Raw genomic sequence first — 21,716 nt, forward strand, 5'->3', positions numbered from 1 at the left:
AAAAAATACTGCACCCACAGAAACTACAAAAAAATGAAGTGTATTTCCATGGTGGACGTATGAAGTGAATCATGCGTGAAGCGTGAAATAGAGTGCACTTGCACGGAAATCAATAAAAACCAAGCAAACGTGCTGAAGGTGAACACGTTTTCATACGGCTGGAGATTAGCAGGGCTTCCTCCGTCCAGAGACAGAACAGAAAAATAAACGGGGCTCTCTGTCCCATCTCCTCCCTGAACACACCGTCCATGTTCACTTAACGTTTGCCTTCAGGCTCAACTCATAATTAAACCTGAGTGTCCCTTTCCATTTCTACACAGACGGCCGGTCAGCTCAACATGGAGGAAAATGAACTCAAAACTGCGGTTGTGCATAAAAACAGAAATATCACAAGACTAATATCACACACTGAGGGCTTTGTGGAAAAGGCTTTAAAATAAATAAAAAAGGTCTGGTTTCATGTTTATCTCCTAAAATCAACCTATTGGTTTACAACACATTTCGGGCCAGTTTGCAAAAAATATTTTCTCTGCATTTCATTACGCAACACTTAAAGCCCTGCAAAGTATGGCTGAGTTTTATCTGGGTATAACTGGCTGTTAATGTGAAAGATGCGCTGTTCTGTATCAGGTTTCAGCCCATTAAGCGGCTGTGGGTCTGAAAGTGCTTTCATTTCCCTTTCAGCTCTTCCTGAACCGAGGCAGCTCTTCCGTGCGACCCTCAACCCACTCCCCCCTGCAACACTGACACCCGCTGCATGGTTCCCACTGGAGCCTCACCCTGATTGATGGCACGAAATCAAATGGCTGGTGTTCAGACTCCAGCCAGGTTACAGGGCGATAAGTGGAGCAGTGACCTTCTAAAAAAACCCCGAGTGGTATGGTACATATGCCGTGGTGAAGTAATTGCAGCAGACATGACAGACTGCCAATTCCAGCCTGAGTTAACCCTGTCATCACAGGCTCCAACTAAATCCACACAGCCAGTATGAAGAAAATCAGCATTTAAATGAGCCGTTTGGACTTGAAGTTATGACACCTCAACAATGCACTCGTTTGCTTCAGTGCAGCCCACTGACAAATCCCAGTTCTCGGCATAGACGGTGGGAGCTAGCCAGCTACAATGAGCCTTAAAGGCACAGTCACTAAAACAGCCTGTTCTTGGTAAAGCTAATGAGAGGTGCTAGAGAATGGGCATGTAAAACTGGATAGAGGTTGTGTTTTGTGGTACTTAAAACCACACATACGTCCTCTTATGGTTACCAGGACCTAAAATAAAATACTGGAAATGTATACCATATGGGACCTTAAAGGTTTGATGTCAAAAATATGTGATTGGAATGTTCTAAACTGAACGTTCCAATGCTGATGTCACAATCGCTGCTGAAAGCAATGGTGTTCTAGAACAGAATTTAGAAAAAACAAAAAAGGAATTAAAAAAAAAAACCTACTCTTCAAAGGGTTGAAGCCAGCATGCACCACAGAGCAATACCCCCACCCCCCCCAATCCATTCCCACCGCACCCTCCCTTGCAGAATTAATGAACAGCAGGGGGGAGAGTTCATTCACAGATCATTCACTGGGAGTACGAATGAGAGCAGGAGAGCCGAGTCCTGCAGTCAGACGCTGTTCTTTTCTCATTTCTGTTCCCTTGGCTGTTCTTGTTGCTCTGTACTACACATGGGAGGGTATTTACATATGTATTAGGCAATCCGTGAAGGAAACCCTTTTTTTGCATAGTCTCTCCATTTTAGGGTACTAAAAGTAATTGGACAGTTGGCTTCTCAGCTAATTAGTCATTGTTTCATTTCGAATCCAATGAGCTGGAGCACAGAGCCAGTGCACCACTGTCCAGATACTTACGGACTGCACTGAATGCAAGGGGTTGCTACTATTTGTCGCTCTGGATAAGAGCCTCTGGTAAATAACTGTAATATAACGCAATGTAAGGACAGACCTGGTCTCTTTTTTACATGGACACGAGGGCATGCGACAGTAGCCTAGTGGCTAAGGTGCGTGACTGGGACCCGCAAGGTTGGTGGTTCTAATCCCGGGGTAGCCACAGTAAGATCAGCACAGCTTCTGGGCCCTTGAGCAAGGCCCTTAACACCACATTTCTCCAGGGGAGATTGTCCCCTGCTTAGTCTAATCAACTCTAGGTCACTTTGGATAAAAGTGTCAGCTAAATGACACATTATGTATTATTTTTGTGACAGCGGTGATGCGAAACGTGGAGACCAGGCGGTCTCAGCATTTTCCCGTTTCATCCTGGAAGGGGATTCTCTCCGTTTGGACTGCCGTGAAAGGAACTGCATTGCAGATGTTTCCCAGGTTACGGAGATTAGCCCCGTTCCCCAGAAAGGCAGCAGCTGAAGCGCTCTGTGATGAAACCCGCCCCACCAGCTCTGTAACTGGCAGCAGGGCAGTTCTGCCATATTTCCTTCATTTAATCTGTGCCACGCATTAACCGCCGGAGCAGGGATTAATGGCAGGCAATCACAATTTTAAAGCCATTCGTACCACCTTCACCCTCCTCCCGCATAAAGCACATTTCACATTTCTTTAAAACTGTGCCTACATTTTCCCTGTGCTGTCATTATAGAATTCCAACTCTAATTTTTTTTTTAACCCTTTGAAGAGCATGTTTTTTGGAATGTTTTTTTTCTCAATTCTACGCTAGTGTTCTTGAACTCATTGCTTTCAGTTATTAGTAGTGACTGTGACATCAGCATTAGAATGTTCAGTTAAGAAGATTGGAATCACATATCTGTGACCTCACACCTTAAATTGTTGAAGTCACAGGGAAATAGGAGTTGGAGCAACATTAGCTTCTGTGGTATGATATGTACCCAAGTGAAACAAATATTTTGAAGGGTGGAGAGTTGATTTCACTGCTATTCAATGAGGTGAAGTCCAAATTAAAAATTTCCAGGAAGTGGGTGGAAAAAGCTTTGAAGTGAAAATATACTAATATTATAATTTATTATTTCTTAGAATGTGTCTTTGTTTATGCGGCTATTGAGAATTGATGAAATTGATGAAAAATCTAATTTTGATTTCACTGTGACTTTAAAATGAAGAAAAAATATATAAAGGGTTGATTGCTGAGAGGATGCCAAACACATACAGTATCGGTATTAAAGACAGACTTATCACACCAAACAGACACTTATCACACCAAACAGACACTTATCACACCAAACAGACACTTATCACACCAAACAGACAACCTTATCACACTAGACAGACAGACAGACAGATGTCACTCTCACCTGGATCACCAGTGGCAGACCAGGGCGACAGGTTGTTTCTCGGAGTCCGGGACTCCCAGTGGTTTCTGCCTCCTAAAAAAACAAACAGAGACAAATTAATTTGCCACATGCTCACGCAAGTGCAGTGAAATGTTGGTGTGACATTCAGTGGCTTCAGAACATCCTCACACCCCTTCACTTTGTGCACACTTTATGGAATTGTAGATTTAATTTTAAATTGATAAAATTGCCATTTTTGTTCACCACCATCTACACTCAATAACCCATAATAACAAAGTGAAAACATGTTTTAGAAATGTAATTTTTTTAATCTAAAAAATCTAAAACTGAAATCAATTTGGAGTACCACAGAAAAAGGGTCTGAATACTTATATCAATGGCAGATTTCAGTTTTAGATTTTTTATAAATTTGCAAAGATTTCTAAAAACATGTTAAATCTAAACACTGATACGGGTCTGAATACTTTCTGAAGCCACTGTACTCCTTCAGATTGTGCAATAATAACATAAATAAGTAAGTAAATAAGTAGTAAGTAAAATAGGTAAGTAATAGGGGAATGTACTGAGCAAAGGTAAAGAAGGAGTAAAGATAAAGATAAGATAAAAAATATATGCGCAATAAAAGATACTTTGCCGGGTGGGGTCTACACGTACAAAGATAAGTGAAATGTACAGCAGCTCGGGTATTATTTAAATGATGTATAAAGTTTTATACAGGCGGCACGGATGGTGCAGTGGGTAGCACTGCCGCCTCACAGCAAGGAGGTCCTGGGTTCGAATCCCCGTCGGCCGGGGCCTCTCTGTGCGGAGTTTGTATGTTCTCCCTGTGTTTGCGTGGGTTTCCTCCGGGTACTCCGGTTTCCTCCCACAGTCCAAAGACATGCAGGTTAGGCTGATTGGAGAGTCTAAATTGCCCATAGGTATGAGTGTGTGAGTGAATGAATGGTGTGTGTGCCCTGCGATGGACTGGCGACCTGTCCAGGGTGTATTCCTGCCTTTCGCCCAATGTATGCTGGGATAGGCTCCAGCCCCCCTGCGAACCTGTTCAGGATATGCGGGTTAAGATAATGGATGGATGGAAGTTTTATACATTAAATAAAACTATAAAATAGTTTGTCCTCAACTCTACTTACTCAATAAGCGACAGTCTTAAGTTTCACACGTGAAAGAGTAAAATCTTATTTTAGATGCACAAACACGTGAACTTTGTTAATTAAAAATGTAACAGGTTTTTAAATTACGAGCACTAAAATAAAACCTGCAAATAGCAGCTTTGAAAAAAAGGCAGATACATAACCAGCCAAACGTATAGTTCAGCTTTCTGTCGTTTAATTAACAAAAGGTGCCAGACTATGATCGTGTTGAATAGTGTTAATCAGAAGTCCTGACACAATGGCTTAAGTCAGCCATGACTGTTTAGCACAAACATAACTTTCTATCATGGCTATGATATTTAGCGATTTTTTTCATTACAAAAACGTAGTAAACTGCAGTTTTACACTTAAATGCATTTAATGTTGAGTGTCGAGATCATTTCATCGCTCTGTATTTTTCCGTTCTCTCGTTCGCTCGTTTCAGTTTCCATATTTCATAGCTCATTATCGCGCCTCACACCATTAACCAGTTTGTTTGCGCGGCGTTCGGTAATTGGAAGTAACCATTTTTATTGTATCGCGTTATGAAATTAATGATTATTTATGACACCCGTACTCTTCCCCCGCGGTCGTTCCTGTTCAGATGTGGAAGGCAGTTAAAAGAAAACACGGTTTTATTGACCTAATCTCGTGCCTGCAGATTCGGTTATTTCTTCTTGCCTTAGTCGCAGCTGGCCAGCAGCTGTGACCATGGACTTTCTGTCCTGAATTTCCCATTCACCTCAGCCTTTCCAAGACTTTAAAATGAAACTGTTCTAACTGACATTTTTGACTAAATTAATTGGGTGTCATAAATACGTTGTTTATAGGGCACTAAATGTACACTCAGTGACCACTTTATTAGATAGACCGGTATACCAGCCAGTCTTGTGGCAGCAAGTACATACATACAGAAATGGTCAAGAGGATCAGCTGTTTTTCAAACGAAATGACAGAATGGGGAAGAAATGTAATCTTTGACCGTGGAATGATAGTTGGTACCAGACAGGGTGGTTTGAGTATCTCAGAAACTGCTAATCATGCACAACAGTCTCTAGAGTTTGAAGAGAATGCTGCAAAAAAAAAACCCCAAAAAAACCTGTGAGCAGCAGTTCTGTGGGCAGAAATGCCTTGTTAATGAGAGACGTCAGAGGAGAAGGGCCACACTGGTCAAAGCAGACAGGAAGGTGACAGTAATGCAAATAACCACACATTACAACAGTGGTATGCAGAAGAGCATCTCTGAACACACAACACATCAAAACTATAAGTGGATAGGCTACAGCAGCAGATGTCGAAAATAAGTCCAAAAGTCAAATTAATACCTAGTAAAGTGCTCAATGAGTGTATGTGAGACGTTTTACACAAAATATGTAAAAGGTCGCATCTCCTTGAAGGCCATTCACTTTAGAGTCTTTGAAGCTGGATATCTTAAAAGCACTCAAAAAGCAGATAGAACATTCTGATCGCAAGGTTACTCTTAGACTGCGGGGGCTGAGGGTTAACTCCAGCCTTAACACGGACAGACACGCGATCACACGGACAAGCTCGGAGGGGGGGCAGGCATCCCCGAATGTGTCATGAGACTCTGCGCGACCTCCTGCCCCCGTTGACCTTTCTGCAGTCTGATAGGCCACTGCCTTCTTACTTCCCTTCTGGTCTTCATGACACATCAGAGTCACTTCCCCATGAAATCCACATATTTAGACGGGGAATGATTCAATCCAACCGAAATGTGTATTCTTATTTTTTTAATAAGATAGTCCTTTTGTAGTTTTCACTTGTTCAGGCAGGCAGACAGGGTAACAGACAGGGAAGGGTGCACATGGGTGCCACGGCAGGGGATTGAACCCCTCCCCTTGTGGAGAATATAGTGTGGCAGTCATTTGCCACACAAAACAACCCAGGCATCTTGCTAAGGCGCATTTTTCTAAAAGCAAACCTCCACAGAAACCCCCTCCCCTAAAAAAAAACTCAAACTGCAGAGCTCAGCAATCCCAAAGTACACTGCTCAAGTTCTTTTATTTCTTAAACAAAGGCCTCAGCTTCTTAAATACAAAAAAATATTTTGGACCAGGAGCTGAACCAGAGATATTCCTAATTTCAATTCTCGGCATGCTCCGGGTTTTTGACTCATTTCAAATAAGAGTTATTGTTTGTTTTTCTTACTACTTTTCTTATCTCCTTATCCCCTCTGGAAGAGGGAAACCTGAATAGCTGCTGACCGCAGTAACCTAAACTAAAACTACGACAATTACCACAGAAGAAGAAGCAGAACATTCTAGCATTACATAGACATACAGTCACCAACTGGTTAATTAGGGGGCGACTGCCAGTCAGAGTCTGCGTTTTTAGTTAGCCTCTTCATTAGCGGTTGCACTTCTGCACTGAAGGATGTTCCCTGAACATTCCCTTTCCTTAACCTCATCTTTAATGAAAAGTATTGGGCAGGAACCTCTCCCGAAAGCAGTTACTGCATTCTCCTTATCTCCATCATCTACATCTGGCACTTTTTAAAGCTGACGGCTGAAGCAAGATCACAATCTATGTCTGTAGGAAGGAAAGTTGAAAATAACTGTGGTAACAATCCCCTACACCACAGGAATGCAGGAGTTTTGGCCAGGAACCAATCTGGTGTTTCTTCCCTGCTACAGTGGCAGTTATTACCTCCTCATTACACCACCAGTACAATCACAGATTGCTTTGTTGACAATCATCTTCATCTCATGTATCAAAGTATTAATTCGCAAAACTATCATGAAATCTGTCATAATACTTCTCCCCTCAACACCTGCTTAAGGCATGTTTAACCACATGTTGAAACTAGCATGTTGAAACTAGCAGCAAACTGCTAAAATATGAAACATCAAACAGAGCACAACAGAGCGCATCACCCAGTTTACACAAATATAAACCCATGGTGGTTGGTCACACTTTTTTTTTACATTTGCACAAGAGGGCATTGAAGAATTCTTTAGTTTTGGAGAAGTAAGCATTTTAAATTTATCTGGCTGGCCGACAGGAAAAAGTGGGGGCACATCATAGCTACTTGACAGTTCTCATTACCACGCCCAGACAGTTCAGGTGAACTTTTATAGCGGGAAATGTAGGCTTAGACTGAATAATAAAAAACAATTACGCACATTTGTTTTATTGTGGCCAAAAGACAACTGGCAAGTGTCGCATTCAATTACCTTGTTACTCCTTTAAATGGTCATTGCCAATTATGCTCGGCAATAAGTGAGACTTCAGTTAATTTTTAATTATGTGAAAATCAGGAATATGGTTCGGCGCTAAAACTAAAATGTTTCCTTAAAACCCGAAAGAAGCCAAAAAGCCTCCTATTACACCCCATAATGCATTGGCGCAGACCTACCTGCATTTCTGACAAGATTAGCATAATAAAGTAATGGGGGGATTTGAAAAGCATATTTTGTGTTGTTATTATGATTACAATTATTATTATTTAGAAGAAGAATAATAAGGAAAAGCCAAGATGTCCATGCCAAAAAAATAAATTCAGTGAATACAATCCTAACAACCAATGTGCGCTGCCAAAACTGTACGCCTCGTACACATTCATACCCAGCAAATGGAAAGGTTTGGCCTGGCAGGATTACATTCCTAGCCCAAATTCATAACCCGACAACCAGTATTTTGTATTTTCTATGCGCTGCCAAAACGCCACACGGTGTGCACATTCACACCAACCACCGGCCGTAACACCAGATAAAGGTTGCGCAAAGGGCTTATAAAACATTAATAGTGCTGTTATTACCGCTTTATAAACGTCTGTGATCACGATAGAGGGACATAAAACAGCGTGTTATAAAATGATGGTTTCTTTCTGAAGACACGGAGAGCCCAGCGCTCCTCCCAGTCCCTCGTAAAGCTGGAGAGCGGGCAGAGAAGGTGTCTGAGGTGAGGAGGGACCGGGGACGTAGAGCGGGGAGGCTCTCTCTCTGATAGAGGCTGAGGAGGGACCGCGGGAAAAGTGTTCGATAAAATCGCCATGAAGAGAAATTGCTGCTATAAGAGCAAAAACGGAAAGCGGTAGATTCTATTTCTTCTTCTGCTGATGAGAACGGGGAGCTCAGGACAGGCCGAGATACCAGGAATCTCACCAGCACACTGATGCAGTGCTGTGCAATAAACCACTGCACTCAGTTCAGTTCAGTTCAATTCAATTCAATTCAATTCAATTCAATTCAATTCAAGTCGCTTTACTGGCATGACAGAACATAACAGTGTGTTTTGCCAAAGCACATATATATTAAAAAAACATACATTTCACATTGAACAACTTAGCATGAAAGATTATAAAGAAATGACTGCGAACCACACATTAAAATAAGAACTAATTTTGTAAAAAAACAGAAAACAGAAAATAACATGAATAAAATAAGATGAAATTAAATAAAATAAAGATATGGGTGATACATTTTCTTGTGTGCTTCAAGTCACTCCCTGTCCCTAAGCGATGTATTCCACCGCCAGCTGACGGCACTTCTTCTCTCTTAAGAGGAAGGGGAGTTTATTTTTATCTGGCAGATGTTTAATTTGTCAGTCTAATTAATTTCTCAAAGTTTATATTCTGTTAGAAAACGCAGTGCTGTCTCACCTGCTTGCACAGCCTTTCCTCATTGGGAAGCCATGTTTCTGCATAATCTCACAACGATCATTTCTGATCCTCTGCACACTTCTCTTTTATCTAGTCTCCTCATACCAGGAATACTTTAGACTGGATCTGCCTGCGGCTCAAGTAACAATTAAATCTGATCCTTTGTTTATAAATGTGTAATAAATCATTAATATATTATTAACGTTTAGTTAAGCATCAATAAATGTCCCAAAACAAGAACAAGTACATAAGTGTGTTAATAGATAAATAATGTTTTCTAATCAGGAAACTAGTGGGTTTTTCTTTCGATTGTGTAGAGCGGTGGGTTCCAAAACCTACGGTCGGATTCCGGTCTTTGATGCGTTCCACTTCAAGCACAACGGATACAACTAATCAAGTCCCCCAACTCTCTCCTATCACTTATTCTTCACATCCTGTCTCCTTGTTCCATGCCTGACCTGGAAATCAATTGACGTCTGCCATCCTTAAGGAAATTCCGATCCCTTAAATCAGGGGATGTCAAACTCCAGTCCTGGAGGGCCACAGTGTCTGCCGGTATTTGTGGTTTCCTTTCAATCAGCAGCCAATTAAGGCCTTGAGAATAAAGTGTGTGGACTCTTTAGCCAATGAAAGACTTAGAAATGTATCTCTCATGCTGAAACACACCAGAAAACAGCAGACACTACGGCCCTTCAGTACTGGAGTTTGACATCCCTGGTCTGGAGTGACATCCATTTCCAGAATTAGCATCAGTGGTAAACCCCGCACCTGTGTTTGCGACAGAAATCTCTCAAAAACGGAACATTTCTTTCTCACCATCTAGCCAACTAAGCCTGTCAGTTATTTACCTTTCGGCACTCGCGTGTGAGTGCGTTCTTAGCCGCATGAATTCTCCACACGCGGACGACGGAAACGCAAGCGCGCTTTTGTTTTGTCGCTCAGTGCGATTCCACGCCGTTGGCAGAAGCCGTCACGGTCGGTTTATTTGGCAGTGCCGTGAGGAAAAAAAAGTGAAACCGCGAGCGAGCGTTCTGATAAATGAACCGTCTGCGAGGCCGGGGCGGAGACGGGGAAGGGGAGGTTCAGCCGAGGACGAGGTTTATGACGAGACGCGTTTGGAAAACGATCTTTTTCATGTGCTGCGGCTGAGCTAAGCGCTACTTCTGAGGGCGAGTTCAAATGCTCGGCTCATGCTAATTCAGCACTGCTCCAGAAGCCTCTCATTTGTGTCTCCGCCATTACCATAAAAATGGAGAAAGTCAGACAGGAGCCCTGTTCAGAAAATCCACCGGACCTCAATTGTGCGCTGAATTTCAAGGACGCTTTATACTCTGATTGTAGCAATTCTCCCGCAATTCTTTTCACTCCTGTTCAACCCTTTAAGTTTTTAGCAAGTTTAGGTAACACTTTACATTAAGATTATATGAACTGTCATGAACTAATATAGTTGTTAATTATCTAACTACTGGTATGTTGAGCTGAACTTACTTATGTATTTATACATCATTAGTACATGCTGACAACTACATAAGTTCATGTCAATTCATATTGGAATGAGAAAAACAGTTAATATATCCTTTGTTTGTCCTATGGCTTGCTAATGTATAAATGTTTATGTAACTAATATACAGTCGTATTAAAAGGGCACCCCTGACAATTTCCATTATTTTCATTTATAAATCATTGGGTGTTTGGATCCGCAACTTCATTTTGATCTATCAAATAACTGATGGACACAGTAATATTTCAGTAGTGAAATTAGGTTTATTGGATTAACAGAAAATGTGCAATATGCATCAAAACAAAATTAGACAGGTGCATAAATTTGGGCACCCCAACAGAAAAATCACATCAATATTTAGTAGAGCCTCCTTTTGCAAAAATAACAGCCTCTAGACCAGAGGTCACCAACCCTGGTCCTGGAGAGCTACTGGGTCTGCTAGTTTCTGCTGTTACTCTGCACTTAATTAATCAATTAGAGCAGATGATTTCACAGCTAACTCACCTCACCTGGTTACCTGGGTCTTAACAGGGTGCTGTTTCTAAGGTGAAAACAAAAACCAGCAGACCCAGTAGCTCTCCAGGACCAGGGTTGGTGACCTCTGCTCTAGACGCTTCCTATGGCCTCTAATGAGAGTCTGGATCCTGGATGAAGGTATTTTGGATCATTCCTCCTTACAAAACATCTCCAATTCAGTTAGGTGTGATGATTGCCGAGGATGGACAGCCCGCTTCAAATCATCCCACAGATTATCAGTGATATTCAAGTCTGGGGACTGGGATGGCCATTCCAGAACATTGTACTTGTTCCTCTGCATGAATGCCTGAGTAGATTTTGAGCAGTGTTTTGGGTCGTTGTCTTGTTGAAATATCCAGCCCCGGTGTAACTTCAACTTTGTGACAGATTCTTGAATACTATTCTCAAGAATCCGCTGGAATCCATGCGACCCTCAACTTTAACAAGATTCCCAGTACCAACACTGGCACACAGCCCCACAGCATGATGGAACCTCCACCAAATTTTACTGTGGGTAGCAAGTGTTTTTCTTGGAATGCTGTGTTCTTTCGCCACCATGCATAGCGCCCCTTGTTATGACAAAATAACTGAATCTTTGTTTCATCAGTCCACAGCACCTTATTCCAAAATGAAGCTAGCTTGTCCAAATGTACTTTTGCATACCTCAAGCGACTCTGTTTGTGGCGTGTGCGCAGAAAAGGCTTCTTCCGCATCGCTCTCCCGTACAGCTTTTCCTTGTGCAAAGTGCGCTTGTTATGTTCCTGTGTTCTGTGTGTTAGTGTGTCATTGTTTAGTATTATTTATTCTTGTAATTTATTATTTTTCATATTTCATATTTCATATTTTCATTAGTCTTTGCACTCGTCCTCCCCTGTTATGTCTGCGTCTGAATGTTTTCCAGTCGAGTCACTCCCCTGTCTGCGTGCCCCACTATTCGGGTGGTTACGGTAGTTTTCGGGGTTTACTTCCTGCTTTCTTGATAGTTAAATGTTGTAAAGCACTATTCTTACTAACCACTACGAATCTAGGTTTTGTACAGTACTTTGTACAGTCCGATTAATACACTTACTGTCTGTCTAACTAACTAACAATCACTTTTATTGGGTAGTTTAGAAATATTCACGTTACTAACTCACTAACGCATCTCTTAGCATTTCTGCGCTGTTCTATAACTCCACCTTCCTATGCTATCCCTTATTACTCGTTTGTTTCAGCGAAGTGTTCGCACCTGTCTCTTAACTATCACTACGTCTTCAATCTATGCATTGTCTACTCTCTAGTCCAGAGCCGTTTGTTTTACATGTGTGTCTTTGTGAATCCAGTCCGCGTTTTTGTTTCCCCCTCGTTATTGTCCCATTACCCTTTCATGTGTCTCACCTGATGTTTATTTGTTAGACCGCCCTCACTCCCATGCCCCGCCTAGTTTGTCTCATTCCCCTGTGTATTTATACCTGTCCTTTTCAGTTGCACGCTGCTAGTTCTTCTTGTCCTGTTTCTGTTCCCGAGCCCTTGTTTCCGTCCCCTAGTTTTAGCCTCCTTGTTTCCTTGCCCTTGCCCTTGCCCTTGGTTATCTGCTTATTGGGTTTTCCTGTTTTGACCCCTGCCTGCTTCCCTGGACTATTCTTTGTGTTTTGTGGAATTCTGTACCTCTGCCTGTTTGGACTGACCCCCTGGATTTTGACCTTGGCTTGTTTTGTGACTACGCTCTGTCTGCCCCATCACCTGTGAGTAAACTTGCCATTTTCCACACCCCTGTGTCTGCTTCTGGTTCCTCTGTCCTCCCCGCCGTAACAGCGCTGTATTGTTGAATGATGCACAGTGACACCATCTGCAGCAAGAGGTCTTTGGAGGTGGTCTGTGGGTTGTATTTGACCATTCTCACCATCCTCGCCTTTGCCTCTCCGATATTCTTCTTGGCCTGCCACTTCTGGCCTTAACAAGAACTGTGCCTGTGGCCTTCCATTTCCTATGTTCCTCCCATGGAACCTGACAGCTGAAATCTCTGAGATAGCTTTTTGTAGCCTTCTCCTAAACCATAATGCTGAACAATCTTTGTTTTCAGGTCATTTGAGAGTTGTTTTGAGGCCCCCATGTTGCCACTCTTCAGAGGAGAGTCAAAGAGAAGAACAACTTGCAATTGGCCAGCTTAAATACCTTTTCTCATGATTGGGTGCACCTGTCTATGAAGTTCAAGGCTTAATGAGCTCATCAAACCAATTTTGTGTTCCAATTAATCAGTGTTAAGTAGTTACAGGTATTCAAATCAACAAAATGACAAGGGTGTCCAAATTTATGCACCCGTCTAATTTTGTTTTGATGCATATTGCACATTTTCTGTTAATCCAATAAACCTAATTTCACTACTGAAATATTACTGTGTCCATCAGTTATTTGATAGATCAAAATGAAGTTGCGGATCCAAACACCCAATGATTTATAAATTAAAATAATGGAAATTGTCAGGGGTGCCCAAAATTTTTCATACGACTGTATTAGTTAGGAGTTAAGAAATACATTAAATAATTAAAAGTGAATGTCATGCTTAATTAATGTATTTGTAAAACATTAATTCATGTTAACAACTACATTAGTTAATTCCCATTCATGTGTACCTTACCTAATCGTAAAGTGTTACCCAGGTTTGTAACTGTTCCAATGCTGATGTAACAATCACTAACGGTAACCAAAACCAATGCAGTTTGAGAACACTGACTTAATTTACTGACCCTACCTTGAAATCAATATTTAATGTGTCGGGGGGGGTGTGGGTATTGACCTTAAGCTCTGTGTGCACTGGCGAGATATCCCCGCATTAACAGTACTCTGGTTATTAAAGGAGAAGGCCACAGGATCTCACTTGCTCAGTGAAAATTTTCACAACATAGCAACTCCGCATATGGTAACCTTGTGTGGAATTCTCAAGCATTTCATCATGCTGTTGTCTAGGAAACACAACCCGTTCTTCATTCCTCTCACGAAAACACGAAAAAACATCCTTCCTCCTCGCCCATTTGTAAGAATGAGAAATATTTCAGGTTCCAGGTTGGCCATGCAATTTTTTAGTTGTGATGAGCAGCAACATTTTTTTAGGCTTCTTGTGCTTTAAAAAAAATAACGGACATTTCTTGAAAGCTTGTTTTTGTATAAAGTTTCAAGGAGGAAAAACACAGTTTAGAAGACAGGAAAGCGTTAGCAGCATGGAGGAACGGCGACAGTCTCTCCTCTGAGATAAGGAGTCTCTCTGCCCCCACGGGGGGGGGAAGAATCTGAAAGGGAGAAGGACACCAGCAAGGTGTGTGCAGCCCTCAGTGAACCAGCTGCCAAAGCCAGGCCACATCGAGGCAGCCTGTAGCCTAGCGGCTAAGGTAAATGACTGGGGCAGCCTGTAGCATAGTGGCTAAGGTAAATGACTGGGGCAGCCTGTAGACTAGCGGCTAAGGTAAATGACTGGGGCAGCTTGTAGCTGAGTGGCTAAGGTAAATGACTGGGGCAGCCTGTAGACTAGCGGCTAAGGTAAATGACTGGGGCAGCTTGTAGCTGAGTGGCTAAGGTACATGCCTGGGGCAGCCTATAGCCCAGTGGTTAAGGTAAATGACTGGGGCAGCTTGTAGCTGAGTGGCTAAGGTACATGCCTGGGGCAGCCTATAGCCCAGTGGTTAAGGTAAATGACTGGGGCAGCTTGTAGCTGAGTGGCTAAGGTACATGCCTGGGGCAGCCTATAGCCCAGTGGTTAAGGTACATGACTGGGGCAGCTTGTAGTCTAGTGGCTGAGGTACATGACAAATTAAACGGAGCCGTGACGGGCGGACTGGTGAAGGGGAAGAGGAGGAAGAGGAAGAATAGCCACAATACCACAGTACAGTGGAGGGGGTGGGGACACAGGACAGAGTGATTCACAGGTCTTGTGACAGAGCACTTCACAGGTGTTTCTCCCAGATCGTACAGTGTTTATAACACTGTAAATGCAACAATCCATCTATCTACCTATCCATTCTCTAAAGCAGGGGTGTCAAACTGAATCCCCAGGGGGTCGCAGTGTCTGCAGGTTTTTGTGGTTTCTTTTCAATCAGCTGCCAATTAAGGCCAATAAAGGCCTTGAGAACAAGGCGTGTGGATACTTTAACCAATCAATGACTTCAATGTACCCAGAACACCCCAAAAATCAGCAGACACTTTGGCCTTCCAGGACTGGAGTTTGACACCTGTGCTCTAAAGTGTTCACTCCTGGTCAGGGTTGTGGGGGAACTGGAGCCTATCCCAGCATTCATTTGGTGAGTGGCAGGAATACACCCTGGATGGGTTACCAATCCATGGCACACAGCACACACACACCATTCACACAGCATTCATACCCCTATAGGACAACTGAACCTACTGGGGCAACAGTGCTACTCACAGCCCCACCATACCGGCCTACTGGGGCAACAGTGCTACTCACAGCCCCACCATACCGGCCTACTGGGGCAACAGTGCTACTCACAGCCCCACCATACCGGCCTACTGGGGCAACAGTGCTACTCACAGCCCTACCATACCGGCCTACTGGGGCAACAGTGCTACTCACAGCCCCACTACTGGGAATAACAACAATGTTTATTTATGGGTTTTCAAACCATGGGAAGGTAATCACAGCCAATTTGTGTCTGATCATTTGTTGCACTTATTTTTATTTGTTAACAGAAGCCAAATACACTTAATTACTCCTCTGCTGCACTGAACTGTACAGTACCATTGCAAATGGGTATCCAATATTTGTTTGAGTCATGTTTTGACAAACCGAAAATTAATGAAAAGCCTTTCTAGAATGAGAGGAACGACACCTAATGTGTTTACCTTACTCTTAATATACAGTACAATTAAAGCTTTCAATTTTTAATTACAGCAATGCACAATCAGTTCTGAGAGCTTGGCAGAACACAATGTTTATGGACCAAAACTATGATTTATTTTGTACGGTAGCCCTGAAGGGCAAGACAAATCCACAAAAAAGAAAATGAAAGAACATACCAGAAACCACAGACAAATCAGAAAACACAACAACATACCAGAAACCACAGACAAATCAGAAAACACAACAACATACCAGAAACCACAGACAAATCAGAAAACACAACAACATACCAGAAACCAGAAAGACAAATCAGAAAACACAACAACATACCAGAAACCACAGACAAATCATAAAACACAACAACATACCAGAAACCACAGACAAATCATAAAACACAACAACATACCAGAAACCAGAAAGACAAATCAGAAAACACAAGAACATCCCAGAGAACACAACGACAAACCAGAAAACACAACGAAAAATCAGATGATTTGGTTTCTGATTCGATAATCTGTCTTGTCCTTCAGATATGCTTTTGTAAATCAGCAGTCTTCAATGCTGTTGTTTTGAAAACTGTACCCATGGCTTAAAAAACAGCAATCTAGCCACAGACAGTGTTTTTCTGCTTTTATCATTATGATACCACAAAAAGGAATGTTTCTTTGAAGAAGAAGGACGCTGGTCAAGGCAACACAAAGGAAAACATTTTGCTCTCTGCCAGTAACCATTTCCATTCTTTCTCCTCCCGTAGACCAGACAGCCTTGTAGCATTTCGCAAGGTTGAAAAGGACAGTCGTTAGAGACCTTAATGGCAATTAAACTTATTAACATGAATGCAAATGACCATCAGAAGGGCAATGAGCACCCGCCGCTGAGAGACTATTTAGCAAATTATACAATCAGCTCTCGTTGTTGAGGTTCCGGTAGGTTAATGGCTGACAAAAGGCTCAAAACCACCTCCTTGAAAAAGTCCTTGTCTGATTTTCATTCAAAACTCTGATTCCCACCAACATGCCTTTAAGCGTACTATCAATCCAAAGTTAGGGGTAATTTATCTCCCATTAAGAAATAAAGTTCCTGTAGTCATATCGTCTGTGGGGATGGCGCATAATGATGACTTCACAGCGGCAGGCTGAGTTAGGAGAGTACCGTATCTTCTATTGGCTCTTCACATTTAGGAAAATTCCCACAGAGTTACATTACATTACATTAACAGCATTTGGCAGATGCTCTTATCCAGAGCAACGTACAGTTGATTAGACTAAGCAGGAGACAATCCTCCCCTGGAGAAATTCAGGGTTAAGGGCCTTGCTCAAGGGCCCAACGGCTGTGCGGATATTATTGTGGCCACACCGGGGATCGAACCACCAACCTTTGCGGGGTCCCAGTCATGTACCTTAACCACTACGCTACAGACCTCCCTTTGCTCTTCCAGTATGACAGATAAACTGTATATTTAGAGATAAAAACCCCAGCTGCAGGAATATTATTTCAATGATTTCTTAATTTATTTCACTTGTTGTTAATCCAGTATGTTGCATTCTCAAGAGCTTACATGACAATCCCTGAGTATTTATTCTTGTTGTTTTTGCTCTATACTCCAGCAAACAAGCAGTTAAACTGCAGACTTTCAGCTTTAATTGGAGGGGTTTTACATCCACATTGGGTGAACCGTGTATGACCTTCAGCCCTATTTCAACTGTTTGTTTGCTGGAGTATATATCGAAAACAAGAGAAAATGTATCAGTGTCCAAATACTTACGGACTGCACTTTATTTCTCTTGTACCAAGCTCAGTAAAACCACCTTGGGTAAGCCTCAGCAGTGTTTTTCATTTAACCTCCACTTAACCCAGTCGGTCAACTGAGAGAGTTTTTACAGTGATGACACAGCGAAACAAAGTGGGTGGGGAACACAAGGGATTGTGTAACCAATCAGACGTAGGGGGGTGAACAGTGGGCCAGAAATAGAGAGGCTGTTTCCTGGGAATTCGACCAGAACAACCAGGGTCAACACCCCAACTCTTTCGAAAAGTGCTGTGGGATGTCGTAATGACCACAGCGAGTGAGGGTTTAATGTCTGATCCTAAAAATGGCGTCTCCTACAGTCGAGGGATCCAGGATTGTGCTGGGGTTGCTGGCTTTTCTAATTGGCCCACTGGGGACAGTGCCCCCTGCTGGTTGGAGAAACCTCTTCGAGCAGCAAATTTCCCCCTGCAGTTCTGATACTTTCCCCCTCGTATGTGATGCCATTCTTGTGCTGTTAGACCAGCACGAAACAGCATAAATCAGAATGGAGTCATTGTTTTCAGTTCCCATTTGTGTAAAGAAACGGGATGCACAGCAACCTGCATGTGACTCCTGTGCGCGCTTCCATTACATCACAATTATTTAGCACATGCTTTTATCAAAAGCGACGTACAATAATTGCATGCCAAAAGCCATTAGAACAACCAAAGAACAGGTTGGATATGGTACAATGCACATGAAGAATTGGGTGTCTACAGCCAAGAACATCAAGTCTAGTATACGTAGTAAATAGGCTAAGTCAGTCAGTATGGCAGGTCAAACTATACATTAATTATAGTTAAGTATAAGGTAAGCAACCACAGCACCAGGATACATACAAATGCAAATTTAACAGTCCTACAGTAGACTAAAACATGAAGTTGTGTGTATTCAAATGAGAGGTAAGTTGTTCAGTCTGCTGACACAACTTTGACCCTCGATTAAAGACGGGATCGAAAGAGAAGCAAGTGACTTTAGCATCCCTCTCCATGCGACAGGTTAATGTTGTCAGAATTCTACATTGACAGTATTGGAAATAAGTAAATAGAAAACCCGAACAAAAGATGTAAACTCAGCATTAAAGCGAGAAGAGGAGGTCTCCCAACCAAACATACAAGAAGCCCACAGCTGCCTAGCTTCAGCAGATTGACATGAGAAAGCTACAGGGTGGTATGTCTGTGGGCAGTGTACTTATCGCTACGTAGGCTGATCCACAGTGTTCAGGGGCTTGTCTTTCGTTCCAGGTACATGAGACTTTACAGACCACCGATTAATTACAGTGCACTAATGGGGCCTTCCTTCCTCCTTATATTTGACCAAACAGGTCTTGTTTTGTCAATTCGGTCTTGTTGATACGATTCGCTGTTTGATACATTCAAGGAACCGGCCCCCAGATATCAAACGCATGTTTAGAGGAGAGGGAAGAAAGGAGGAAAGGAATTAGAGAAGTAAACATCCCCTCGCTCCCTCCAGCCCTCACACCGTCTTCCCATCTCTCTGTTTAACGCTGAGTTTAATGAGGACCAGTGCTTACCACCAGGCCCAGGAAACTTTAATTTCACTTTTTGCCTGGGCATTACAGAAATGAAAAGCAGAAAAAAATAAGGAAGTGAGGGGGGTCTGGGCCCACCTGCCTCTTTTGCCAAAAATGCCCCTTTGACTTCATAAAAAAAAAAAAAAGTTATTTTAATTATTATTGTTGCTGGCATAACTGGGTTCTTTTTAATAGGCTGATGTGCCCTTTCCTCACTTTTCTTCTTTTCTCACACCTGGTTTGCCCCCAAGTGTCCAATAATGCATCGAATGTTTGTTTGCATAATTGTTATTGTTGTTAATACGCTTTCATTCATTGTGGTAAAATGCATTCTCCACAGTAACTGGTAAAACGGTTCATGTGCTCACTGTTCTCACTTTGAGCACCTGCCCACCCGAAGCTAGCTGCAGGGCCCTGCTCCGCGCTCACTGCAGTTCAGGAAGGATCTGAGGCTTCTTCTGCCTTATGCATCAAAGGGAAACAAAATGGCCGCCTTTTCTCAGGACATGCCTCGGTTACCATGGCCGTTTCATTGGAACAGTCTCGGTCAGCCTATAACCACATCCCACATCCCCAGCTGTCACAATGTGAATGGAACATTCTGTCAATGTTATAACATTACTTCTACATCGCAACAACATTGTGAGAATGTTTTGTGCTAGCTGGGATATACAGTCACTGAAGCAAATTGAACATTGCAACAATGCTACAAGAACGAAACTATGACCTGTATTCGGAAGAAATGGCAGCCTTGGATTGAAATATGTCAGAGATACTGTAGAACTTTTGTCTGAAATGTTATGGAAATTATACTTTCACCCAAAAGGTTTTTACACACACACACACACACACACACACACACACACACACACACAATAATGTTGCGCTTAGACAGTACATAAAACACTGAATGAAAAACACACTCTCTCAGACATACACATACAATTTCACACACAATTATTATCTGAGCTAGCTGTGAAAAATATTCTCATCTGGAGTGCCAATGCTGTAGCTTTAGGTTCATGCTTTATTTACAGTGCCACAAAGATGATGCAGAGCCAGCAGTGGTCACTGATCAAAAGGTGGACAGACCAGATGAAACCAAGGAAAGGGTTGGCTTATTGCCTTTTATTAACAAAAATATGACTTGAAACAAAACAATGCCCATCTGGCAACCCAGAAAATGCTATGAGAAATCACAAACAAATACCAGAACCAGAACTCACAAACAGTGGCCACAAACAACTCCCCAAAAAAATCCCAACTCTCTACCTAGACCTGGGAACAAGGGTCACGTTCAACCCCGACAAAACGTGGCAAAACATTTATTTCAACGGAAATGGTGGTGCGTTGAACATCCTGTTACAAACCATGGCTGGACTGACGTAGGTACGGTTTACTACTATGGCGATTGAGAAGACCATTCTGTATGTTCTTTGTGCTTTAAAGCATAGGCCTACGTCATTATTGATTCAGGCTACACCCCCGACACACCCACCAAATGGGAGGAAACATAACTCAAAAGCCTGGTGCAAACCATTTCACAGCGTAAGGAGGTTAACATATCGATCACCATGGAAACCACAGCAAGACCTTTTCTGATTAAACGTGCCCCAGGCCTCTTAAGTAGGCCAGTTATTAGGTAACGGGCCACAGCTACAGTGATCACAATCAATCACAGCCGTGGCCATACGTGTCAGTAGGGCCGGTGCTGCCCCCTGGTGGCCAGAACCTTCATATTACCATCCTGGTGCCCCACAAGTGAAAATGCCGATCTGGAGGCGCAACACCGCTGGCCCAAAAGAGAAATTAATGTGCTCGTCTGGCTCCAAGAAACTGAGCAGGCCGCTTCCAGAGACACCCCAGCTCCGCTGCAAATCGCCCTCCGAAGGGTAGATTTACGCCTAAACATTTAAATAAATTTCAATACATTTACCAACACTGATGACAGAGGAGGCAACCTCGGACCCAGCGGAATATTTACGCCCACATTACTTCAGCTCTCAGTCTGTCGGTGTAAGGAATAACTCAGCACCCTGGACATATGCTATATCTCACTCCAGACAAGCACACACCAACACGAACCAAGGAGCTTTATATCCCTGAAGGAAAATGAATGAATATTACATAAGACTGCAGATAGAAAAATATACGTATTTCATGACTGTTAAAACAATACTGTTAATACTATACATATCTGCACATCATTTCTCTTAGTTAGGGTGCATCATTGTGCAGTATCAGTATTTATACTGCTAAAACTGTTACCACCACCCCCACTACACCTATTACAATAGTATTACATTACAAAGTATTATTATAGTATTACAATAATAAAAAGTATAATAAGAATAGTCACTCACACTTTAATCATAAATAGTTCATGATAAACGTACCTTTTATCTTCAAACTACCTTTTATCCTCCATGCAGTCTCATTACATGTAATTGCAATGGACACAAAGGTCAGTGGCAATTGAAAGCCATGGCAATTCCTATTATCATACGGTCACAACCTATC

At 42.4% G+C, this 21,716-nt stretch overlaps 1 protein-coding gene across 4 annotated transcripts in view; it reads right to left on the reverse strand.

The window, feature by feature from the left end:
- Positions 1–21,716, reverse strand: part of LOC133142500 (astrotactin-2) — a 374,986-nt gene that overhangs the window by 224,127 nt on the left and 129,143 nt on the right. The window contains exon 4 of one of the 4 annotated variants that reach the window (XM_061263760.1): positions 17,202–17,203. The exons of 2 other annotated variants lie outside the window; for them this stretch is intronic. In XM_061263760.1, coding sequence (XP_061119744.1) covers positions 17,202–17,203 — 2 coding nt within the window. Of the gene's footprint in view, positions 1–3,271; positions 3,344–17,201; positions 17,204–21,716 lie in introns of all 4 variants that reach the window. One more of the 4 variants, XM_061263756.1, reaches the window with a different exon arrangement.

Source organism: Conger conger, chromosome 12, assembly GCF_963514075.1.
Source record: "Conger conger chromosome 12, fConCon1.1, whole genome shotgun sequence".
Taxonomy (NCBI): domain Eukaryota; kingdom Metazoa; phylum Chordata; class Actinopteri; order Anguilliformes; family Congridae; genus Conger; species Conger conger.